Source organism: Pteropus vampyrus, unplaced genomic scaffold, assembly GCF_000151845.1.
Source record: "Pteropus vampyrus isolate Shadow unplaced genomic scaffold, Pvam_2.0 Scaffold67, whole genome shotgun sequence".
NCBI lineage: Eukaryota > Metazoa > Chordata > Mammalia > Chiroptera > Pteropodidae > Pteropus > Pteropus vampyrus.
Window position 1 is genome coordinate 3,952,221 of NW_011888848.1, and position 27,107 is coordinate 3,979,327.

At 36.3% G+C, this 27,107-nt stretch overlaps 1 protein-coding gene across 4 annotated transcripts in view; it reads left to right on the forward strand.

Annotated features, from left to right (window-relative positions):
• Positions 1–27,107, forward strand: part of PPA2 (pyrophosphatase (inorganic) 2) — a 76,805-nt gene that overhangs the window by 4,473 nt on the left and 45,225 nt on the right. For 2 of the 4 annotated variants that reach the window (XM_011361490.2, XM_023531375.1), the window contains exons 2-6: positions 9,449–9,513; positions 12,222–12,266; positions 17,069–17,122; positions 18,570–18,689; positions 25,829–25,915. In XM_011361490.2, coding sequence (XP_011359792.1) covers positions 9,449–9,513; positions 12,222–12,266; positions 17,069–17,122; positions 18,570–18,689; positions 25,829–25,915 — 371 coding nt within the window. The remainder of the gene's footprint in view (positions 1–9,448; positions 9,514–12,221; positions 12,267–17,068; positions 17,123–18,569; positions 18,690–25,828; positions 25,916–27,107) is intronic. The other 2 variants (XM_011361493.2, XM_023531374.1) reach the window with 2 other exon arrangements.

Consider the following 27,107-nt stretch of genomic DNA (forward strand, 5'->3'; position numbering starts at 1 on the left):
TTTCAGTAATGGTATTTGGCATACATGAGTCTGTTTGGTATATATACATAAAATCAAATATAGGTTTCTCATTCTATTCAGTTTTATCACTTGCTAATAAAAGTAATAAACTTCCATCAACTCGTTATGAGAGAAAACAGATAACTTAAAAATGATAGAATGAACTCTCATTTCAGTCCAGTTAAAGGGATAGTTTTGACACCATTTGACAATATCCAGCATATGTTAGTGGGCCTGCTAGAATTCATTAGACTGTGCCTGGTAATGCAGCCTGGTTTTTGACAAGAGTGAATTCCTAGATGAGATGGCGGGGGGACTACAGTTGTTTATCTTATCTCCCTTCTAAAAAATATCCCATCAAGGTAATAGTAAGTGAATAAAAAAGATAACGCTAAAACAACAAATAAGGAGCCATCAGAGGTGGCGATGTCACAATCTTTATAAAAGATGAAAAACAGATGAACATTTGGTTATTGATGAAGCAGTGTGGGGAAAGTCCCAGCTTAAGCATATAGTTCACTTTAGGAAGAAGCTGAACTGCTTTGCAAACCTCAGGTTGTGGACGGGTTGATGTTATGGGGGAGAGGGTGAGAGTGATGTGGAGCTTAACCCAGATGAATTAATTTAAGTTTTATTATGACATAGCCACAGATGTTTACCATGCAGTCCTGGCACTGGAGGAAAGGGCTAGTTCCTTCTATAGAAAGCAAAGAAACTGTTTGAGGGGAAGTCAGCCCGATGTTGCTGCCCTGGCAGAGCTGTCTGCATTCTGGCACATAGGAAATCCCCCAGAGTGGCACTGAGCTTCCTACCTGTACCCGTCCACAGGAAGCTGGCTCTTCAACACGCCTCTTCCATGAACACATCAGTTTTTCTACTCTTTTATTATTAAAGATAAACCAAATAGTCAAAGATCACCTTCAGTCAGGGTTTCATCACTGCTGCTCTACCAAACTGCGTTTGTCAAGGCCACAGGTGACCTCCATTCAACAAATTTAATGATGAACTTTAAGTTCTTATCTCACATGACCTCAGCAGGACTTTTCACAGTGGATCAGTTTCTCTCCTTGAAACACTTTTTTTTAATTTCTTTTTGTCTCTGTGACTACCCTTTCTCTTAGTTATCCTATTTTAATGGCTTCTCCTTCAGCAGTCTCTCCTCCCGGATCCTTCTATATTTCTGAACTCTAACCTTTGAAATGCTCCAGGGCTCAGTCCTTTGCACACTTCTCTCTCCTGGGCAGAGGATGGCAAACCTTTTTAGTAAAGGGTCAGATAGTAGATATTTTAGGCCCTATCGGTAGGCCGTACAGTTTCTGTCACAACTACTCAACTCTGTTATTGTAGTGCAAAGCAACCAGATTGTAAAAGTATGGGTACAGCTGTGTCTCAACAAAACTTTATTTTGTCTCAACAAAAATAAAAGAGGCCATGGGCTGGATTTGGCCGAAAAACCAGTTTGCTGACTGTTTTTATAACTCTTGGTTATCCTATCAAGCCCCGTAGCTTTAGATACCATCTGTGGTATCTATGCTTCCCAGATTTGTAACATCATTCCCAGTATCTTCTTGAACTCAGAATTTACACACCCAGCGTTCCATTCTGTATTCACACTTAAATGTCTATGAAGCATCTCAAGGTCAATATGTACAAATCAGAAATCCTCACCCTGCTCCCCCCCCACACCTGCCAATAACCTAGGAATCGTTCTTATTGCCTCTCTTACTCTTAACCCACATCTAGTTCATTAGTCTCTCCCTTCAGCTCTGCGTTTAAATGTGTCCAGAAGGCAATTACCTCTCTCCACTTCCACCGCTGCCACTTCATCCATGTCACCATCATCTTTCACTTGACCAGTAGCCTCCTGATTCTTTACCCTGCTTTCACCCTTGTCCCCCTGTAGTCTGCTTTCCACATAGAAGTCTTCTTGTTTTAAAATGTTAAGTCATATCATGTCCACACACACCACTCAAAACCCCAGTGGCTTTCCATTTCATTCATAATTTTAAATATTTACCGTAGTGTACAATACAAGGTTCCGTGTGACCTCTTACTGGGTTTCCTCCTTGAATTCATCACTCACCACGCTTCCCTTTGGTCATTGTGTTCCAGTCTTCCTGGCCTCCTTGCTGTTTCTTAGACGTGCCATTCATATTCTTGCCTCAGCGTCTCTGTGCTGGCTGTGCCTGCAGTGTTCCTCCCTGGATGCCCACTTGACCTACTTCCTCCCTTCTTTCAGCTCTGCGCTGAGTGTTACCCATCAGAGAGATCTTCCCTGGCCTTTTAGTATAAAATGGTATCCCTTCCATTATTCATTCTTTTCTTACCCCGACTGGCTTTCCTTTATGATGCTCATTGTACCTGATATAGGAAAAACATATCTATATTCATTGCTTCTGTACTCCCCCACACCCAAGATACAAGTTCCATAAGAGCAGGGAGTTTGTATACCTAAGTACCAAAAATAGTCCTTGGTATATTTGTGTTCAGTGAATATTTACTGATCAACTTACCGAATGAAGTTATGGACACCTTATAAATTAAATGGGAAAAAAAAGGAAGTAGAAATAAGAGAACTTGCATTTTAAAAAGTCAAATGGGTGTCCTCTGAAATTTTCTAAGCTATCGCATCTATTACAAAGGAAGAGGAGGCCGTGAAAAAGTTATCAAAGAACAAGAACTCTTGAAATTGAAGTTTGCTCGTTAAGACAGCTTAATAGAAGGCTACTGGGTTGAATGGTGTTCCATTGTTTTAAGCCACCAAGTTTGAGATAATTTATTGTAGTCCTAGAGAATTAATACAGAAAAGTTAGACTATAATTAGGTAAAGAAATCTACCAGAAAGTTTGAACAAAATGTCAGACAGAAAAAAAAGGTAGAAAGAAGAGATACAGGGATTCAGTCTAGGAGGTCTAACATTTGATTGGTGTCAGTTACAGAAGGAAGGAACGGACAAAATGAAGAAGAAATTATCAAAGGGATAATAGAAAAGATCTAAGAATTTAAGAATCCAGTGTTCTAAGTCCCAGACACAACATTGTGAAATCTCAGGAAACTGAGACTGTAAAGTAGATGCTAAAAGTCTTGAAGCAGGGGAAGGGAGGGAGGGAGAATAGGTCACTTGAGAAGGAATAGTAACTAAACTGGTATCTGAACTATCAGCAACACTGAATGCTTGAAGACTGGAGCACTGCCTTCAAAATTCTGAGAGAAAAGAATTTTCCTCCTAGAATCCTCTACCCTGAGAACCGTTAATCTAGGATGAAGATTGAATGAAGACATTTCAGACATTTAAGTACTTGGAAAATTTTCCTCACATGCAGCCTTTCTTACAGAACACAAGTTAGGGACATGCTTCTGCAAAACAAGTAAGTAAACCAAAAAAGATGGGATGCATGGGATCCCCAAAACTGTAGATCTATGCTAGAGACCAAAGAAGCAAAGTCTTAGGATGCCAAGCAAGCATACAGTCCAGATGGCAGCAGGAGATAAGATTTCCAAAGGGAACTATTTGGGTAAAGAGAGAATTCCGTAGTTTTGATGGTGTCTGTTGAGGCATTCGAATAATTTATAAATACGATTATGACTCACAATGGAAGAAAGATAATTAGAAGCACAAGTCAAAATAGGAGCTGAACAAGAAAGGAAATTTAATTTTAACATTTTACTTGGCTAAAAATCCACACATAGACAGTGCTTCTCAAACCTGCCTGAATATAAGACTTATTTAGGAGTGCTCACTAAAAATACAGATACGCAAATTTTTCTCCTTATGATTCTGATTCACTAGTATGAATGGAATGGGGGTCCAGAGATCTGTTTAACAAGCACTCCAGAGTATTTTTATCCTTAGAAAATTTTTAGAAATATAGTCAACCCTTGAACAAGGCAGGGTCGGGGGTACAGACCCTCTGTGCAATTGAAAATTCACATCTATAACTTTTGACTCCCCCCAAATTTAAGTACTAATAGGCTACTATTGACTGGGAGCCTTACCAATAACATAGACAGATTAACACATATTTTGTATATGTGTTATATACTGTATTCTTATGACAAAAGAAGCTAGAGAAAAGAAAACGTTATTAAACTCATAAAGAGTAAATACATTTGCGGTATTTATTTTTAAAAATCTGCGTATAACTAGACCTATGCAGTTCAAGCCTGTGTTGTTCAAGGGAAAACTGTGTACTAATAGGAAAATCATGTAAAATTCAGTGTGACTATAGAATATAAAATGTAAAAGTGCAGAAGTCAAAAATTAGGAGAGAGAAGAATGAAGAAAGGTAAAAAGCTGGTTAGTAGAGTTGAGAAATACTGTATATGTTTGGTGGAATAGAGAACAAAGCTATAAAGTGTAAAGATTAACCAGTAGAGAACTTAAGAGGAATAGAGTGGGGTCAGGTGAACTAAACTTATCTCTCAGAATTGGAATCAGTAGATAATTTCTAAAATGGACAAAACTAATCATAAATCTGTTTAGATGAAGATAATCACTATAGCTAGTTAAAGAGGTGAAAGTGGGCTGCTTTGATAGTGGAGCTGTTGGAGAGAGGTGGGGACTTTTATTTTTTTTTTTAACTGTGCACATGCTGCCTTGTTTTATTTGCACAACAGTGAAATATTTTTAAGAGTAAATTGGCAAAACTTGGTTTCAACTCTAAAATATACAGTCAGAGCTTCTGATAATGAAGTTCTAACCTGAGATTTATCACTAATTTATACTGAGCCTTTGAGAAAGGGCTGTCTCTCTCTGTCTCTGTCTCTCTCTCTGTCTCTCTCTCTCTCCACCCCCCGCCCTCGCCCCCCTCCCCCAACACGTTTTAGTTTTATTATCTTTAAGAAGTGACATACATTGCAACAGTGCTTGCTGCATATGCCATATCTCTGTCTCCATGGCTTATATATTTACACATATGGGTCACCTTTTTCTTTTACAGAGGACCAGGATAGATAGTGTATCTCTTTAATCTACCTTTAGAGAATCTTAATACTTTAAATGGAGCAGAATAGCATACTAATAGCACTGACTCTAGAAAACATTTAAAGAAAGGTTCTCATCTTTCCTTTGTGCATTAAGTCAGTGATTAATCAGCTCTCTAATTGTTCCAAGAGGACTCCTTTGTCTTGAGACTTACTGGATGCTGCTGCTGCTGCTGGAGGACATGCCCTATCTTGGCTGTGGGCAGAGCTCACATGCCCTATCTTGACTGTGGGCAGAACTCACTTTTATATCCCAGCTTCTAGTACATTGCCTTTTACATACTAAATTGTATATTGCTTAATTGAAGAAAATTGAAGAAAACAGTTTTCAAGAAGTTGAGTGACTTTATCAAGCTCATTAACTAGAAATCAGGCTCTTGGCCTCTGTATTCCGTGCTCCTGTGTGAGTTTATTGGTATATTGTCCACTAAACACATCATTAGTGTCTGAGATCTAAGGCCATATTTTAATTTTTTTAGAAATATTTTATTTTTTCCTTTATTCTTATATTTTAATTTATACTATTTCCAGATGGCTTTTAGTAGATATGGTTAGCTGAGTCAGACCAGGCACTCATTTATGTGCTCTTTTTTACCTTCCAAAATGGCAGTTAAATAATTTTAACATATATATTGGCATTACCTTACTGTTTGAATACAATACAATTTATGTTTGGATCTAAAAGAGTACTCTCACAGACCTTTAGCTTTTAGTGATCATAGCTTGGTCTAGTCTTGTGTTTTCCTCAGCCGTGAGTATAAGATGCACTCAGTTTACATCTTCTACGTTGGTTGAGGCTTGTCCTGTTACCAGGAGCATTGAAGCTTTAGGGAAATACAACACCAAATCAGTGTGCTAGAGAGCAGTCCCCAACCTTTTTGGCACCAGGGACCAGGGCTCCTATGAGAATCCAATGCCTGAGGTGGAGCTGAGGTGGTGATGCTAGCGCTGGGGAGCGGCTGCAAATACACATGAAGTTTTGCCTGCTTGCCTGCCACTCACCATGGCCCGGGTTCCTAACAGGCCATGGACTGAGCACCTATCCACTGCCCGGGGGTTGGGGACTTCTGTGCTAAAGGACCATTTACTCTTAATTACAAAGGTATCCAGCTATTCTGTCATGTTTCCTATACTTCATTTTAATAATGGTTTTACCTGGTTTGTGCAGCTTCCTGAATTCCTAGAGCTGAAATGATTAATTTCCACCCCACATGTAACAATTGAAGTAATCTACTAAAGGATTGAATTTCTCTTTTCTTCAAAATTCAGCCTTATCTTTGTGACTTAAAGCAGATAAAGAATCACAGATTGATGATTTCTTGGAAAAAGAGCTTCTACTTACACATGAAGTATATCTTTCTTAGCCTCCTATTTTTTTTGTTCCATTTTTTAAAAATTAAATATTGTAAAATTCACTCTTTTTTTTGGTGAACAGTTCAGAGTTTTGATAGAAATATAGATTTATTTAAAAACCATCACAGTCAAGGTACAGAAAAGTCCATCACTCCGAAAAAATTTCCCTGTGTTTCCTCTAAAGAGTCATTTCTACCCTCTGACTTTAACCCCTGGCAACCCCTGATCTTTTTATCTGTATACTTTTGCCTTTTCCGAAATGTCATTGTTTGAGTCTAGTTTCTTTCACTGGGCATAATGCAGTTTAGGTTTATCCATTTTGTTGTGTGTATCAATACTTCATTCCTTTTTCTCACAGGCTAATAAACTATTGAGTAAAACACCATTGTATGGATGTAATAGAGTTTGCCAATTTAACATTTGGGTCGTTTTCATTTTTCAGTGATTTTGAATAAAGCCACTGTAAAGATTCACTTAAAGGTTTTTGTGTGAACACAGTTTTCATTTCTCTTGGTTTAAGTAATTGATAATAGGATTTCTGGGTCATGTTTGTAAGGAACTGCCAAACTGGTTTCCAAAATGGCCATACCATGTTCGGTTCCCACTATGTTTTGTTTTAATGGAAAGTATGTAAATGTGACCCACTTAAATATCTGGCTTATTTATAGGAAAATAAATAATCATGCAACAAACTGATAATTTTATTTGTGTTCTTGTGTTGCTTATAGACTTGAAAATCAGGCAGAGGATTTGAAATTTGATGTGGTATGCAAAAGAGAAGATCTTTTTTTAAGATGTATCCCTTTTAATTAATGAAGAACAGCTTTATAGATCACAGCAAGAAGTTTTATAGACTTTGACACTTATACGCTCTTTCTCATCTTTTTCCTGCCTCTGCACAGTCCTTCAGGTGTTACCTTGTTGCCAGGGTGAAAAAGGAAACAGTACCTTAACAGTTTGGAGGGGACAATGAAAAAGTAATAGAAATGTTTGCCGAGCACATATTTATGGAATGCCGGCTAAATGCTGGGTACTCTCCTGGTTGTTAGGGATCCAGTAGAGAGCCAACAGAACAAACAACAAAAATTCCATCCTTCAGGAACTTTAGCAGTAAGTGCTAAGGAAAACCACATAGCACAAGAGGAGGAAATAAAATTTTGTTGGAGTGAGGGCCATTAAGTTATATGCTTCTAATTTTATTGGGCTGAAGCCAAGGCTTGTTTTCTCTCGTTTGTTTGTTTTTGAACAGTCTTTTTTGGGGAGTGGGGGATAATTTTAGATTTGGCAGAGTTGCAAAGATAGTACAGAATTCCAGTATATCCCATTCCAAGTTTCCTCCAATGTAACATCTTTAAATACCATTGTACATTTGTCAAAACTAAGAACATTGGTGTATACTGTTAACTGAACTCCAGATTTTATTTGAATATTGCTAGTTTTTCCACTAATGACTTTTTTCTGTTCCAGGATCCAATTCAGGATTCCACATTGCATTTAGTCATTATATTTCCGTGATCTCCTTCAGTCTGCGACAGTTTGTCAGTCTTTCCTTGTGTATGTGTGTCTGTGTTTTCAAATGATCTCGAGACTTGTAAAGAGTACTGGTTAGGTATTTTGTAGAATGTCTCTCAGTTTGGGTTTGTCTGATGAATTTCTCATGATGAGACTGGCATTATGGGTTTTTGGGAAGTTACAACAGAAGTGAAGTATACTTCTCATCACAGCACATCGGGAGGCACATGCTATCAACATGATTTATCGCTGGTAATGTAACCTCATTCACTTGGTTAAGTGGTTGAGGTTACTGTTTGTCATTTTCTCCACTGTGATGTTTTTTCCTTTTCTGAATTCTATTCTTTGGAAGCCAGTCACTAAGACCAGTCATACTCAAGTGGGGAAGAGGGAGCAGGGTAAACTTTCCTTCTTGGAAGGGGGAACATCTGCATATGTTGTTTTGAATTTTTTTGTAAGGAAGATTTGTCTCTTATTTATACAAATTTATTTGTATTAGTATGGACTTTTGTATATTTATTTTATGCTTTGGGTTATAATCCAGTACTCCATTGTTTATTTTGTTGCTCAGATTGTTCAACTTTGTCCCTGGGGAGCATTTTTAAGTTGGCTCCTCATTTCCCTTTGACATACCTCCAGCCTTTTGTTTTGAGCACTTACTTAGTTGATTTCTGGTACTACAGGCTGCTCCAGGGTCATCTTGTATATTCTTTGTCCTAGCCTTAAGGTCAACCCCCTCTTCAAGAAGCCCTAGTTCCATTTTTATTGGAGAACAGTATTTAGAAACCAAGATTTGGGGTATACTCATTGTTATTGGGGTACCAGCCAGTTTTTGTTTTGTTAAAATACTTTTAAAGTCTAAATTTGAAAATCATGCCAAAGAGGTAGCAGTCCAGAAATAAAACATACTCTAACTTCGGAAATGACAAAGTAAAAAATTCCTATAGCTATCCTAAGCCCAGCTTTTGGAAGCAGATGCATTCCAATAAAAGTGCATATTTCATCATTGTATTTTATTTAAAGAATATGTACTTTTAAAAGTATTAAAATATGCATTTTAGTGTGTAATAAAGATACGTTTGTTATTAAAGGTTTTTTTAAAAATTTTTTTTATTTAACTTAATAGTAGCATCCTTATCGCTTTGGAAACAATTTATTTGTTTCTTTTCTTTTAATTGGGTAGAACCTTTAGACATTTGTTAATATGGATTATATGTGGAAATGGAATTCTATTGTTAGGTTTCTTCTAGGGAAATAGACATCAGTTATAATTCAGTTCACTTATTAAAGACTGTCTTTTCAAAAGTGAGATTTGGTTTATATGTGGGGTTTTAATTTATTTTAGACATTTTCTACTTTGTATATTTTTAGCCACAGGATTAAATAATGATTACAGCAACACAAATATGGTTTATTTGGTATTTATTTCTCTTTGGTCATCGTATTGGAGCAAGTTTTAAACATTGAATGAAACTAAATTAGTTAAAGTTAATTTTGAAAATACTTTAAAAACTTTTTAAAGTTCAAAGTGGATAAAGGTATAATTGCTCTAAAGAACAGGATAATTCATTGCTCTGTTTTTTTTTTTTTTCTTTTGCAGAAAATGAAGCTGGTCACTACATTTCCCCCTTTCATGATATTCCTCTGAAGGTGGACTCCGCAGAGGTATTGTTTTAACTTGTTTTAGGGATGAAAATAGATATTCCTAGTATGACCATAAAATACTTTTTGGAAGCATCTTGAAAGGAAGGAATTTGGTCAGAGTCCAGAAGGTCAATGGAGTTGTTATGACAGGATTGTAAGCCTCCTTCATGAATTAGAATTTGTATGAGAATAGGATTCTTTCAGGAGGACTTGGGGAGAAAGGAGTGTTAGGGCCATAAAGCTTAGAATTTGATAGAAAATAAAGATTTAAGATTAAGATTTTAAGGTGTTTACAACAGGCTTATTTTTTAATAATAATAAGAAGAACAATATCTTTAACATTTGCGGATTATTTTCTATTTGCTAGCCACTGTGTGAACATTTGCCATTTTATTTAATCCTTATGAGTTGCTGTTATTATCTCCAAGGAAACCAAAGCTGAGTCATTTTGTTGACTTGTCTAAGATCTCACAGCTGCTAAGGGCCAGAGCCAGGTGTGAGCCAGCATTTCTGATCACAAAGCTCAAGCTCTTTGACTACTCTATGAAGCAGATGCTAGAAAAATAAAGTTAGGAAATGGAAGTTTTTGAATAGCCATTCTCTTAGAACCTAGAATTACTTGACAGATGATGAAGGTGGCAAGGATTAAATCTGATAGGAGTCGGGGATCTGCTGTTAAAGATGGACCTGAGCGTGGCTCAAAATCACTGGAGCGTTCACGTAGCCCACAAAATGGCATAATTGGTAGCAGATATTATCGTCACTAAGTTGGAATTTTTTTCCTTAAAATCTGAGTAGTCCATTGGTTTATTCTATTACCAAATTTATTAAGGGGCACAGCTGTCGAGTAAATAACCAGGACTACGTTTCAGGTTGAGATTATGTGGGGCTGGTTAGTGAGGTTGCGTTTTCTAGATCAGTGTAGGGACAGAGGCCGGTAAAGAAGTGGGCAGCTGTTTCAGGTGCAAGAGTGGTTTGACCTTCTTGTTGTTACCTTAGAGGCTGAATGTAAGGCATCATACTGAGGTTATGGAACGCTGAAGTAGGATTTGTGCTGCCTTCCAGCCCTTCAGAGAACTGAACCGTCAGTAATAGTAGCAGTAGGGAGAATAATAGAGAAGGTTTACTAAGTGCTCGTAGTGCTTGGTAAAGCACTGTGCTCAGTGCTCAGTTTGCTTTATCTCAACACATCTAAGGCTGCTGTTGCCCTTATTTTGTAAGCGCCTCGTCCGTGGTCACAAATCTAGTCTATAGTGGAAGTAGGATTTGAACTTAGGTGCTCTAACTCCATAGTTTGTAGTTTTAACTGCTCTCATGTAATCCTTCCAGCTCATAACTTCTAAGAAGTGTTCAGCTGAAGAACAAAGGGTCATGTAATCTGAATAGAAAAAGAAACCAAAGAGAGGCAGAAAGAACTTCATATTACTGTGTGTGTCTGTGAGAGTGAGAGAATGAGAGAGAATGAATATATGTATGTGTGTTCATGTATCCATGTAGTTTGTTTTGTTTTGGCCAGTCTGCTATTCACCCTAAATACCTCATGTCCCCCCTCACCCCTCTTTGCTTTTTGCGACAAGTGCATGCATTCATTTATTCATTTGCTCACTAATTTATTCATTCAGTAAATAATCATTGCATACTTATTATGAGCCAGATAGTATTCCAGGCACTAGGGTAGCATTGTTGAATAACGTAGATATAGTTCCCACTCAGTTGGAGCAGGTCAATCGGATAATGTTAAGTGCTATACAACTAGAACAGGGTTATGAAAGAAGGGGTGCTGCTCCATGTGGCGGTGTACCATGACAAAATCAGTGTACTTAATAACAAAAATGATAACATTATTGGGAAACATGTAGTAGGTAGGGGTAGATATACAGAACAAAGATGAGCAAAAATAGCCCAGTTGGCATAATACTCTGCCTCAAGAGGATGGGTTTTGGGGAATATGAAATTTAGGGTTAGACGGAATTGAGGATAGGGCAAGGCAGAATGTAACAGGATATGCCAGGGAATCCCGGGCACATGGACATTGGTACCCGCTGTGGTGTAAATAGGCTTCCCTCGCTCTCGGTGAGGAAAATGATTAGACCTGTTACACGTTGTACTTTGTGATGTGTTTTAGGAATAGTAATTATGTTTCAGAGCCATCTTGGAATAATCATTTTTCAGTTTGTTTTGTTTCCTTCATTAGTCATTTTGGTGCGAAAAGTTATGTATGATGTGTGAACATTTGTGAATGGCCTGATTTTTCTCCCCAACCCACCACGTACGCTGTTTTAATTTAAAAGTGCTTGATGGAGGCACAGTAATCACACCTTGGTGGGACTCGCAGGCAGGAGGTGCAGCCACGTACTTTCATGGCTTGTTAGTCACGCTCCCTGGAGTTTCATTCCAATAATGAAATGACTGTTTTAAGCGCAGTCACTGGAAACCGCCAGTCTTTCCTTAAAGACTGAACAGAGCCTTTGCTTATTTTATAAAAACTAGGAAAATATACTTGAAAGAGATTTAGCTTTTCTCATCATTTGTTTTATGAAATACTTTGATGCTTGTACGCTGGGGATGCAGATACTGAGAGAAAAATGAACTGGGCCTTTCGTAGGTTCTCTGTTGCATCAGGTTTCCGGCCAGCCTCTGCATTGGGGTGTTTATACATAGGCATATTTTCATTGCAGCTGTATTTTCATGAACTATTACAATCATAAATACCATCTTTTCTTTTATAGGAAAATGGCATTCCTACAAAGAGAGCACGAAATGATGAATATGAGGTATATCTAAAGGTTTTAATTTTTGTGAATCACTTATATTGTCTGTTACAGACATTGATAGTTTGCATTTGGAAAGTGCTTCTGAGTTTTTCCCTCGCAAGACTTTTGTGTGCATTCTGATATTTTTATTCTTCTAGTTTTGCTTTAAGGCACCTAGGAATGATATTCTCATTTCACTATTTTTTTCTTGTGGTGAAATATGCATCACAAAATTTACCATTTTATTTATTGCACACTAGTTAAGTGTGCAGTTCCGTGGCATTAAGCACTTTCAAATGTGCAACCATCATCATCATCATCATCATCATCATCATCATAATCCATCTTCAGAACTTTTTCATCTTCCCACACTGAAATTCTGTACGTATTAAACAATATCTCTCCATTCCTCTCTCCGCCTAGTCCCTGGTGACCACTATTCTACTTTCTGTGTATGAATCTGACCGTTCTGGGTACCTCTTTACCATTTTGTTTTTTAAGTGAAAAACCAGAGAGGATCAGGAAATGAACCCACATTTTAGTAGCAAGTTATCATGGTAGATGGTTAAAGTAAAGGTTCTTTATGAAAATTGGTCAGTTTATCATCTTTTAATTACAAGGGGAAAGATTGTTTTGAGAGGTTGTTTTAGAATCCAGGAACAAATCTTGGAGATAGAGGAGAAGAAAAAAACAATTATACCAACTATATGCTAAAATAAATATGTTCCAGATATGTCGTGCAAATATGTGATTATCACAGCTTTAATAGTTCTTGACTTAGGACCAGAACATTTGATTGATGTCTGTCATCCCATCTCTTGCTGTCGATCGATGCCTTTTTATCTTGCTGATGTCAGGCAGCTTTCCCGCCACCTTCCTCAGCCTTCTTTCCCCTTCCCAACCTTATTTCCAGGTATTCTCTACTCCAGCTAAAACTTAGGACCCCAGCTTTGGCATTCACCTCCAAACACAGCTGTGGGGCTGTTTAATTCCTACGGCCTTTGCCTGCCATCCATCTTGTATTTTTCCAAACTGGTGTTTGTCACATGGCCCTTAGACCATCTATATTGGAACCACTTAGAACAGCAGTCCCCAACCTTTTTGCCACCAGGGACCGGTGCTCCTATGAGAATCTAATTAATGCCTGATAATCTGAGGTGGAGCTGAGGCAGTGATGCTAGCGCTGGGGAGCGGCTGCAAATACAGATGAAAGCTTGCTCCCTTGTCTCTAATCTCCTGCTATGCAGCCTGGTTCCTAACAGGCCATGGACCAGTAGCATTCCGGTTTGTGGCCCAGGGGTTGGGGGCCCCTGATTTAGAGCACTTGTTTAAATTTTAGATTCCTGGCCCCATTCCATATCTATCAAATCAGAGCCCCTGCTTGATGGAGCTGGTTAGTCTGCATGTTTAAACTAGTGTTCCAGGGCATCCTATACACAATGAAGCTGAGAACCACGCCCGAGATGTTGGTTAAATAGTCATTCAGTAGCTCAAGGCTTGATAGGTTCTTAGAGACTTCATGTATTAACCTGGAAACAGTTGTTTCAGTGGGAAAAATGTATTATTCAGAGTTCATACAGCCACCTTAAAATTTAATTTTTAGAACATAGTTTATATGTCAGGAACTGCCTGATTTGAGTTTATTTAATTTTTTAAAATTCTTTTCCATTTCTCCCATTCTCCAGCCCCTGACAACCACTTTTCTACTCTCTGTTTCTGTGAATTTGCCTTAAAAAAAAAAAAAAGAGATTCCACATGTAAGGGATACGATGCAGTGTTTGCTTTCCTCTGTATGGCTTATTTCAGTGAGCATAATGCCCTGAAATTCCATTCATGTCGTTGCAAATGACAAGATTTCCTTTTTTCTCCTTGTTGAATAATATTCCATTGTGTATATCTACCACATCTTCTTTATTCATTCATCCATTGCAGGGCACATAAGTTGTTCCCATATGTTGGCTATGGTGAACATGGGAGTGCAGATAGCTCTTCAATATCCTGCTTTTACTTCCTTTGGATATACAGCCAAAAGTGGAATCGCTGGATAACATGGTAGTTCTGTTTTTAATTTTTTGAGTAACCTCCATATACAGCTTTCCATGGCAGCTATACCGGTTTACATTCTCATCAACAGTGTGCACAGGGTTCCCTTTCACCCGCATCCTTGCCCACACTTGTTATTTCTTGTCTTTTTGATGATAGCCATTCAAACAAGGATGAGGTGCTATCTCGTTGTGGTTTTGATTTGCGTTTCCCTGATGATGAGTGATGTTGAGCACCTTTTCATGTACCTATTGGCCATTTGTATGTCTTCCTTGGAAAACTGTCTATTCAGTTCCTCTGCCCATTTTTAAATCAAGATTATTTGAGATTTAGTTGCCATTGAGTTGCTTGAGTTCTTTATATATTTTGGATATTAACCCCTTATCAAATTTATATTTGCAAGAATCTTCTTCCATAGGTTGCCTTTTTATTTCGTTGATGGTTTTTCCTTTGCTGTGCTGAAGCTTTTCAGTTTGATATAGTCCCACTTGTTTATTTTTGCTTTTGTTGCCTTTGCTTTTAGTGTTAAATCCAAAGTTTATTTGATATTTTAAGTTAGAAAAAGGAAAAAAGGTGATTTCCTCCCATTTTCCTCCTAAAGTATATTACAATTTACTGACTGCTTTTTCATATCTTATTAGTTTTTCTTTTTAATCTTGCAATAAAAACAGAAGGGAAAAATGGAGAGAGAGAAAGGTAAATGTCCTGGGCCCATGCCCAGCATTCTGAATTGAAATAAGTCCCCTTGTATCTTTGTGATTTTTCTAGTAAATTTCAGCAGACCATTATTGGTGTCTAATTCACACTGATGTTGGGATAACCACACTAACATGGGCTTTAGAAAATTACAGGTCATACACGTTTGAGCTGGAAGAAGAGAAGAACAAACGATGAGGGACAGTGTGGGTTGCAGGCTAAACATTCAAAACTCATTGATTGTTCTTTTGGCCTAATTCAGGTCTCTGTGAGTGGTTTTGGTAGGTGTCATTGTGTAAAACAATTGTCACTAGCTTGGTCTTCTCTGTCACCTCTGAGTATGCATCTGCATGCATGTGATCTCTCAGAGCCAGGCTTTCAGGGATGAATAAATTATGTGAACATCTGCCATTTACTTAGGTTTTTCTTTTTAACAGCTATTTCAGACATAGTTAAACAGGTGCTGGGATACCTCATGAAAGAGCATATAAAATGAAATATAACAGCAGGACTATGTGTATAAGGTTGCTAGGATAGGTATGAGACATACTTCTAAGGAACAGTTGTTGAGAATTCATTCTCGGCTTTGTTCTTTACCTCATTATGAATATGTGGTCTTGTTATTGGTAAACTTTAGTCTTATCTAGAAAAAACTTAAAAACTATCAGTACTTTTGTGGCTCAATTTATATCTATATTTAATTGCATAAATGGCATTCTTTGAAATAATAGCATTCATGTTTCACCAAGAAAGCCCCGGATACTGTTTAGCAGTGCTTTAAACCAGAGATTCTCAACTGTGGCTGCATATTAAAATTGCTCAAAAAACTTTTAAAAATAAGCTATGCCCTGGCTCCACCCCAGAACAATTGCATTCAAGCATGTGGGAGGTGGGGCTCTAGGAATCTTTTTTTTTTTTTTTTGAATTGGTTAAACCTCTCCAGGGAGTTTTATGCGTGGCATGATTGAGATTAGGTATATTTAATCACTGCTTTTTAACTGATCTTTGGCAAAGGACTAGTTTTTTTGGTGGTTTATTTCTAATCTGTTGTGAACTGGTACTTAAAATATAATCAAAGTGAATTATAGAAAAGTGTAATTCTTATTATTACATTCAGCAGACATAAATATTACTCCATCATATTGATATAAACATTTCTAAATGAACCAGTAACAATCAGCTTGTGGATCAGCACTGGTCCATTACCACACTTGGGGATAGCACTGTTTTAAACCATTGTTTTGCCACGTTAAGTTGTTAGTTAATGATGTCAAAATGGCATACGAATCAACTTTAACCTTAAAACTCTCTATGAGGACTATAGGAAATTATACACTTATATTCTTATTACTGAAGAAATTAGTTTTACTCACCATTGACCTAGAGTCTCCTTTGTTTTAAGCATTCTGCAAAGTTCAGAAATGATAACTAGAAGCGATGGTCCTTTTGGAACTTTAGAGAACCAGAAATCATCAGATATGCAAGCTAAATTTAGAAAATTGTGTCTCTTTGTTAGGCTTTAAACGGCCTATACTGATATCTTTAATTTTACATGTGATCATAATAATTTGGATTTAAATATTGTTTTGTAATTTTCAAAATATTTTACTTTATAATTTTCTGTGTATTTTCATTTAAATTATATAATTGATCTTTTTAAACAACCTTGTGTGGTGAGTAGGGTAGAGATTATCACAATTACTTTGCAGATTGGAAAAGTCAGATATTCAACTTACATGATGGTCCCCATTTCTCTTATTTTAGTTTGAAAATAAAAATTAAAACAAATATTCTGATTCCATTCTGGTTCCATCACTACAGTGCCAAGGTATTTCCAGAAATGTAACAACTTTTAACTTTATGCAGTGATGATCAAGTGACATGATGGCTTAAATTCTCCTGTGTTTTAGACAACTTCTCTAATTTTTTAGAAGGAATTTAAGGCATAGGCAGACACATGATGGAGACTCTGCAAACATTTTTTTGCAGAAAAAAAACTAAAGCATTCTCATACAGGAGATAGTGTAAAAATAAAGGATAGGTAAAAAAATTTTAATTCTCTCTCTCTTTTTTTTTAACTGCAGAATTTGTTTAATATGGTTGTCGAAATACCTCGGTGGACAAATGCTAAAATGGAGGTATAGATATATTCTATTAATATCAAATGGAAATGATAATAATGATAGAAAAACTTCGTTTGAAGTTGTTTGTCTTAATATTATGAATTTGAGATGGTTGACAAACTTGTTAATAATGAAAACAATTGAAAACATTCTTGTGAACTTACTTTGAATCTAATTTCAAAATGCAGAATATTATTCATAGGTGAATTTATACTTTAGAGAAAGTGTTTTTTATTTTTGCCTCTAGTTTGTTACACACGTATTTAATTTTCCTTCACTCCTCTATCTTTGAAAATGACAGATATTTTCAAGGTTTACTCAGATTCCGAGATATATCTTGTTCATAGACACAACTGAAACATATTTATTTGGGCTTTATGGCAATTTTAGTTTCTAAGGGCTTAATTCTCCTTTAGATTTTACTCTACCAGGAATGCAAGCATTTCCTGGCCAACTCTTGATTTATGAGCATTGTCTAAAAGCGTCTGCTGTTCCCCTGTTTAGCTGTTCTTTATATTTTTTTAATCTTTTCCATGAGACATGGACCTATCAAGAACATCTCTTTACTTTTCAGAATTTATTGTTCCATCTGCAGTTAGGTAAGACCCCTTATAGCTCTGAGTGAAATTTAATTTATGGCACTTCGTTTGTTTAGTTATTTAAGCCCTCTCCTACAACTTTGGATATGATGGCAAGTTTTATTTCAAGTATTTAAAATAAGTATTGTTATATAGGTGTGTATTTTTCAGAATTTCCTTTTGGAGAATTGTCAGTAATGTCACCAGTCCATGGCAGTTTTTTTAGGGGGGAGGGAGTAATATTTTAATAGGAAAAAATAAAGATACTAGATTCTCCTTTTAGTCTTGTTTTATGTATAATGTTTCATCATTCTAGATACTCTCTACCTTACTCAATTAGATATAAGACCAAGAATCTGTGAGATTCTGCCTAATTTAAACAGTGTTTATTCATGCAAACATGGCTTCAGTTATTTTTTGTTTATTTTGTAGGATAGGTTTTTTTTTTTTTCCTTTTTGCATGGCAATTTGGATATGCTTGATAGAAAGGTAACTCGGAAATGAAATCACTTGGTAAAAATCTTTGCATTACCTTTATTATCATAAGATTGATGGTTAAAAGCCCGAGATTAGTAAAAAAAGTAAGATGGTTAATCCTTATCCTTTTGCCATTTTAGTCATTTTGTTATTTGTGTTAGAAATAATGAGTGCATAAATAATAGAGTGCCTAAATATATAATCTGATGTTTTCTTTCCAGATGGTTTTTCTTAAACAATACTGTAAATTATAAATTGTAGCTGGCTTGATTTGATTTACATTATCTTTGATCAGTAAGTTGGAATATGAATATTTAGTCTGAAAATAGCAGATTTTACGATACTATTTGAAGTTAAGATTAATCATTTCTCATCCTCCTGCCCCCTTTTCCCCACGATCTGCTTAGATTGCCACAGAGGAGCCATTGAATCCCATTAAACCAGACATAAAGGATGGCAAGCTACGATATGTGGCAAATATCTTTCCTCACAAGGGTTACATATGGAATTACGGTGCCCTCCCTCAGGTAAAATTTTTATTATAATGGTAAAACTTTTCTGTCTTTTGAAAAAATTGCCTTGTAAATCCTGTGAACTAGATTTAAATTGGTTATAAGGACCTGTCGGTTTGAGAGATTTATAAATTTAAAATTTTTAACGTGGAATTTTATTGTGTCAATAAATTTTTTTTAAAAACTATTTATGTTTACACTCAAGTTCTTGGAGTTAGGCACATAGGACACTTATATTTGGCATTTTGAACACATTTCCTTTTCTGGGCTTGGCTATTAAGAGTTAGTGAAAAATATTTTATCTGCTTTATCTGCAGTCATTTCTTTGACTGCGACAAGTAATGCTTTTATATACATTTATTTATGCTAGCATGTATTTTATTTTTTAAAGTTTAACAGAGGAATCTTTTAAATTATTAACTATTTTTCAGAACTCATTGTGAATTGAAGTAGGTGACTTATTCACTAGGATGAATTTATAAGTTTTCAGTGGAAAGCAGAGAAAGCAAGGGCTAAATAATGGTAAAGCAGCATTCATATTCGAGAATGACACTTACTATTTGCTTTACCGATTTGCTTTTCCGCCATATCCCTTTATGTTTTCTTCTTATGTTATCTCACTCCTGAGAAGTGGTACTTACTTCCAGATTGTTTAGTGAGTAAAATTCAGAATATGCAGAATCAAAAGTCCAAGTTTGGGGGACATAAAGAAACATCTGCCTTAATGTTTATAAAAGCCATTAGACCATTTATCTATCTGGATATTTATTTTTTCTATTTTTATTTTATTTATTAATTTTAACATTTTAGATGAATTTTTTTAATTAAATTTGTTGGGGTAACATTGGTTAATACAATTACATAATTTTCAGGTGTACATTATCATTTAAAACTGTATATTCTATTGTGTGTTTACCACCCAAAGTCCAGTTTCCTTCAGCTACATATATTTTATATGAAATTTTAATATGCTTTTGGGGAAATACCTGAGGATGGGGTCTTGCTTTATCTAACTCAGAAAAACAGCTGCCCATATAGAAAAAACATGCACAGAAAGGAAAAAAGAAAATTGTTTACTAAAGAGTCAGGCTGCCTTTGATGCAGTTAGACCACCCACATGGATAGGTTCTTCAAAACAGGCTCTTCTCAAATGATGTGCTAAGAATGAGAATGTCTGTTGAAACCATGAAGGCAGGTGCTCTCCAGGTGCCTAAGTAGACATTCTGTTTGAACCTAGCAGTGAAAGGGTTAAAAAATGTTAAGCTTTGGGGTTACTGTCTGTAGTAGGAGATGTATGGATGAGATGAAGGCCAAAGAAGTCATTGAATTAGAGAAAGACAGACAAAAACAGACATACAGAGTATGTAAGGATAAACTAAAGTTCACGTTAATTTTATTAAATATTTATTAAAGATTTATGTTTTAGGCAACACATTAGGTATTAGATATACAAAGAAAAATAAGATATAAGATTAAGGCAGCATAATAAGTGACCAAGAATGTGGGTTTTGGAGCCAAATTGCCCTCGCTAGTAAGGTAACCTTGGGCAAGTTGCTTTGTTTTTCTTTGTCTCACTTTCTTTATCTGTAAAATAGAGATGATAAAGTACCTACTTGATATGGTTTTGTTGAGGTTCAACGAGTTATTGCACTTTCATCTTAGAAGAGTGCCTAATGAGTAGTGATCACATTATTATTATTCCTGGTACTTTTATTATTATATGGTCTTTTCTCTGAAGGGATTTATAGTCTCACAAGGATGATTGACAACTAAACCAGTGGTTACAGTGGAGCATAATAGGTGCTACAAACTCATCTCTTAATTATAAGCTTTTGTAGTTTATCTATTTAGAGTCCTGATGAATTTTTGTACTCTTCTAGATGTGTTTGAAGTTTCAAGGTGCTTTTATCTGCTGTTATATTAGTCTGTACAGTAGTTCCTATTTACTTACAACAGAGTTAGACTGAAGTAGTCTCTTAACGCACTCTGTGTTCCCTATCACCTACCAAAATTTCACACTCCACCCAGCATCTAAAATAACATTTTAAAACATAAATCTGCTAATGTTTTGCTTATGTGAGACCTTTTTAATGGTTTCTATTGCTCAAAGGATAAAATATAACATTCTTTACATGGCGCCTTACCCCTACGTAATCTGGCCTCTGCTAACTTCTTCAGTCTCATTTTGTAATGTTCATCCTTCCTCACTTCCATTCCACCACTGTGACTTCTTCAGTGTTTCTAATTTCCTTTGTCATTTCTGTAACGAGCTGTCAGAGAGCTGTTCATTCATTCAGCACATAATTTTTGAGTGTCTGATGTTTGCCAGGCAGAGTTCTGGAGATAAAGTAGTGATAAAAGTGACAAAAGTTCTCTTGCATGTTTATCCTGGGCAGAGACAGAAAAAAAAAAAATGTGTAATAAATCAGGTGGTGGTGTGTTGGAGAAAAATAAAGCAGAAGATGGGGCTAGGGTGTGTTGGGATTGTTGTAGTTTAGGAGAAGGCCTAAACTAAGGAGAAGGCCTCAGTGAGAAAGTGTTATTTGGGTGAAGACCTAAAGGAAGTGAGGGCACAAGTAGTATGGATGTCTAGGGGAATTCAGCAAGAAACAGTAAGTGTAAAGGTCCTGGGGTGGAAGTAGGCCTGGTGTGTGTGTTTGAGGAACGGAAAGGAGGGCAGTGTGGCTAGAGTGGAAGTGAGGAAGAGGAAATAGACCTGTGTCCTCTCTGCCTTTTTTTTATACTTGTGCTTTTATTTTTATTTTTTATTGAGGTAACATTGGTTAATCACATTATTTAAGTTTCAGCTGTATAACATTATAATTGGATATCTGTACACACTATCGTGTGCTCACCACAAAAGGTCTATAGTTTCCATTCATTACTATATATTTGACCCCCTTCATCCATTTCACCCTCTCTCTACCCTTCTGCTCTTCTGGTAACTACAAAGAGATATCACCTCGCCCCTGATAGAAGGGCTGTTATCAAAATGACAAGGAATAAATGCGAGAGAGGGTGTAAAGGAAAGGGAACCCTTGTACGCTGTTGGTGGGAATGTAAATCAGTATAGCCACTATGGGAAACATTAAATGGGTTCCCCCCCCAAAATATTAAGACTGTGATCCAGGCATTCCTGTTTTGTGTATTTATGTCCACCCTTGTGTTCATGGCAGCATTATTTACAATAGCCAAGATATGGAAACAACCTAAGTGTCCATTGATGGATGAATGGATAAAGTAAACTTGCTATATATACACAGTGGAATACTACTCAGTCATAAAAAATGAAATATTGCTATTTGTGACAACATCCTGAGGATGATATTATGCTAAGTGAAATATCAGATGGAAAAGGATAACAACTGTATGATTTCACTTGTGCGGAACATAATACCAAAAAGAAATAAATGAACAAACAAAACAAAAACAAACTCTGCCATTTTTAAGCAGAGATCTTTGCTGTCTTTTTCAACCCAAACTGATCTTGTAGTGTGTGTATGTGAATATGTGTGTGTGTTAGTCTTCAGTAAATGAATCCACTATAGGTTGGTAAATTAGAAGTAATTTACCAGTAAAAAAAAAAACAAACCTAAATTGATGATTAATGTTTATAAAATGTTGAAATTAGGCCAGTTTTTATGGGAAAGGATAATTTGCTTCTTTGTCAATATTAAGACAGAATGAAATCCAGCCTCTTGTCCCATTTATGTTTGGACCTCATTTCCAACTTCCCTCATCCTCCTCCTTCTGCTCCTTCACTCCTACAGTGGCCATCTCACAATTGCTGACACTCCAGGCACGCTCTGTCTAACACCTGCACACCCACTGTGTCCTCCAGTGTGAAACACTCTTTCCCAAGTGTGCACATGGCATCCTCCTTACATGTTTGTTTAGGAGTCACCGTCTTCATAATGTCTTCTCTGAACATCCTTTACAATTTTAACCTGGCCTCCCATACTCTCCTTCCACCTTTCATACTTTATATTTTTCCCTTTTGCATAACACCTGCCAACTTTTAACATGCTATATAATTTAGTTATTTATGTTTATTGTTTCTTCCAGTTTGAATACTGACTTCTTAAGGGCATACATTCTGTCTCTTTTGTTCACTGATGCCTTCTAACTGCCCAGCTTAGTGCCTGGCACAGAGTAGGTAATCAGTATTCGAGGAATGAATAAATAAATGAATGCATTGTGTGTGTTGCATTTGTTTCATAGGCATATGTAGGTATTGGAATTTGCTATTCTCTTAGGTTTGTCTTGTAACAGCAGGGAATTAGTTGAGAGCAGTTACCAAGCCAACCGTGCTTGGAAGAACATAAGCAGCAGAATACTGTTTAAGCAGCAGTCTCTCCCCTTAGCTGTGATTCATCATTGTGCCATCATTACTTCAGACCGTCAGCCGTCTAGACTGTTTAACCCTAATAACTTCTCCCACACTAGCAATAATGCCTTCCTCAGAGTCGCTGAGTTTGGCCTGAGCAAAAATCATCTTTATTTGTCTTCTCCCAATCTTTCTGAGTAAATATTTAGAAGACCTGTCTGGGTAATGTTAAAAGACAAGAATCACTAAATTCAAGATTTCTTTGGTTTTAATGTAATATCGTTGTGTTTATTATTTTGAACTTTATTATAAATTTGGTTCATTGACCCTCAAGTATCATTTAGTACCACTTAGTAGTTTGATAACCTGGGATCAGTGACTAAATTTCACGAGGTCTGTTTGTTCATGTGTGTCATTACACCACCTACCCCAAAAGGTTATGATGAATGCTGAATGAGATGATCAAAGCCAAGTGTTTAGCCACATAGTGAGTTCTCAGTTGTATTATCTCAATGATGATGACACTGTTGCTACTGATGTTAGCTGCTAATAGTGAAACAACTGGTAGAGGCTTTTGCTTTAAATTGAAGCTGGTAAAGTACAGTAGTGGTTGAGGAGATCTTACTTCCTTCGACTTGGTGACAGGAATCCTGATTAATCAGGAAGTAGTTCTCAAAGAGCACCTGTATGTACAGCTCTGCACAAGTCAATGATTTTTTGAAGAGATACAGGGATCAGAGCATAGTGATTACAAATGTATTAGTTAATGTTTATAGATTGTAAGGTAATGATCTCAAACACTTGCATGAGGACGAGTAAGATTTGTTTTAAGCTTGATCAATAATCTGTGTATTCTAATTTATTTATTTGTATAACTTTATATCCATCTTTTGTATGAGTTTAACAGTTATATTCCTGTTGATGGGTTGTTTTTAGTTTTTTTATGCTTTTCTTGGATTCATGCTAAAATTTTTCTATATACATAGTTTACATAAGTATAAATTCCTAGGTCTATACCTCTGAGTCAAAGTGATAAATTATGAATTACACACCTATTTTGCTTTACTAAGTATTTCCAAATTGTTTACAAAAGGGGTTGTAACAATATATATACTCCTACGTGTTTTAGGAAGGAGGCGCTGCTCGTATTTTCTGCTTCTGCCTCTAGGTTTCTTGATCCAGTCATACCTCAGTCTCATCTTGGTTTCTCCAGCACATTAAGATTAATTTTATGGCATTTGTGATAAATGCTGTACCATTTATTAACATGACATTCTTCAGGGTATTGACTATGTCCTATTTATCTCTGTTCCTGGCCCAGAGTAGGTACTTGGTAAATATTTACTGTGTGAATGGATGCCTGGTGATAGGTAATAGAAAACAAGAAGCAGTAATGGGAACAGAAGGACAGAAGAGACCCTCCACAGGAAACTATACTTAGGAGATTCAGAGTAAAGGGTCATGAAATGGAATAGGGTTATATTTCAAAGCCATTGCCATTTAACTGCTGTTGTTATCAAAATCTGGGCATCATAACATCATGATTAATAGCATGAGTTCTAATCCATTGCCACCATTGAGAAACTGAACTTGGGCAAGTTTAAACTCTTTGTGCTTCAGTTTACTTATCTGTAAAATGGGCTTAATAATGGTCCATTCTTCATGGGATATATATATGTATATGTGTATGTATATCTGTGAGTGTGTGTGTATCACTTAGAAGGTGTCTTGCACCTATAACCAGTATGTAAGGTTAACATTTATATTTATTCTTATATTTTATTAGTAATATTAGTATTTGTGGGTAGTGAAGTGTTATTGGATAAGGTTTACCTTTTTTTTGGTGGGGGGGTAAGAGTGAGTCAGTTTATTCCTGAATATACTGTAATTAGGACTAGAAGAAAAATATTAGAATTTATTCAGTGTTTAGCTGAAAATAAGAGTCTGTTTTTAATTATATAAAATTATAGGAACCAAGCTTAGACAATCTGATATTCTAGATAACAGTCTTGAGATGACACAGCTCTCTACATCTTTATAATGTAAATATGAAGAAAAGAATTTTAGAGAATTTCTACAGTTCCTTTAGAATCTGATAATTATGAGTCTTTTGGGGAAGAACAGAGCCTAGGGGATATTTAAACTGGATAACAAATTTCTGTCATGCTACTTATTTATAAATGTGCCCACATGTTTATTTTGTAGCCTATAATCTTTTCAATAAACTAAAGAGTTGACAGCTTTTCATGTTTTTGTCAAGGTCTTGATATTTGATGGAAAAGGTAGAAGAATTTTTAAATGGAATGAAATGAGTCAAATATAGATTTTTATTTTCTTTGGCTGGCACTATCTTGCTCTTTAGTTTATGAAGGGAGAACTGGGTATCTTCTAGTAGAAGTCTTTTAAAGAATAGGAAATGTGTTTTCAAACGCGGAAAAGCCAGACCTTGTCCAAGGAAGCAGTGAATGATGGAAGCAACAGGTTAGGCAATCAGTGGAAACAAGGATGTAGACGATGGGAACATCTGAACTCAAACGGAAAGTGAACATGAATTTAGACACTCATTAAACTTGAAAGACAATCTGTTTGGAAATACTACCCACTTTTAGATGTGATTATACAGAGAGGTGAGAGAGGAGAGGAAATAATATAAATATGTTTTAATTATTATGCTTAAGGATGTACTGTCATGTTGAGCCTATTGATTTCCAAGAATTTTCCTTTGGATTATTGCTGTTTGTGAAACTTCATGATCATGTGGAAATATTAAGATACTTTATAGCAAGCATTAACTTATATTTCTGCCACCACCCCCGCTTTTTTTTAGACTTGGGAAGATCCCCATCAAAAAGATAAGAGCACAAACTGCTGTGGAGATGATGATCCTATTGATGTTTGTGAAATAGGCTCAAAGGTTCGTTGTACAGACCGTGTTATTCTAACGTGTTCTAGTTTATTTACACCACAAAATTTCCATTCTCTTTTGAAGGTACCGGTTCTTCAACTATTTAAAGTTCTAGCCTATTGATCCCTCTGATATCAGTCCCTTTTTGTATCTTTACTTCCTACTTTATTTCCTTCTCTTAAATGAAGGATTGGTAAACTGCAGCCCATGGCAGGTCCAATCTAGCTCACCACCTGTTTTCGTAAAGGAAACTGGTCAGTAGCAGGAATAATTCAAGAGAGAGAAAATAGTGAACTAGACAAAGCTAGCTGCAAGGAGAATGGAAAGAAATAGATTTAAAGGCCATTTAGAATATAGAGTCAATATTTCATGATTAATGAGATGAAGAAAAGCAAAGAATGATCAAGGATGACCCCTCTGTGTCTGGCTTAAGAATCTGGGGGTGGGGAGGGAAGGAGGAGAGATGTTACTCACTGAGACTGAAAATGCTGAGAGGAGCGAATAGGAGAGGAGGAAAAGATGAACCCAGCTTTGGACATGATGAATTTGAGGTACCTGGGAGACATGTAGGTGCAGAAGTAGGGAGTTGAGTATGTAGGGCTGAGCTGGAGATATTTGAGAGCAAAACTAGGAATGCTTGGCATTCGATCACCAGGGGACTTCCTATATGAGGAGAAGGAGTTGGGCAAGGGCACAACCCTCAAGCTAACCAATCTGTAAGGAGTCAGTAGAAGAAAAGGAGCTTGTAAAAGAAACCAAGAAGGAACCAGAATTAGAGAGTATCCAAGATATAATATTTTAGGTCTAGCTACTATTTTAACCCAGTAACCATTAAGATGTTTTATTTTTTTTTCCATGGGAACAAATTTCTTACTTTTGCCTGGTTTTGTTTTTATGTTTGACCTAGATTCCTTCAATTTTTAGGGTTTTTTTTCCCCCTTCAACAGTATTTATTGTTCAAGAAAATTTTAGTTATATTAATGGAAATAAAATGAAGCTTCAGCCTTCCCTCACAATCTTACTATCCCAAAAGTCATATTGTTTTTCTCTTTCTGTTTTCTTCCTCTTTGGATAAATAAACATTTTGATTTTATTGGGCATTTTTTCCCAGTTTATTTTCTGTTGTAGAGTTGGTATAGTTAAAGGTTTTCCTGAATATAGCTTTTCCTTTTTAATTTCTTTTGGGATAACTGGTTACGGT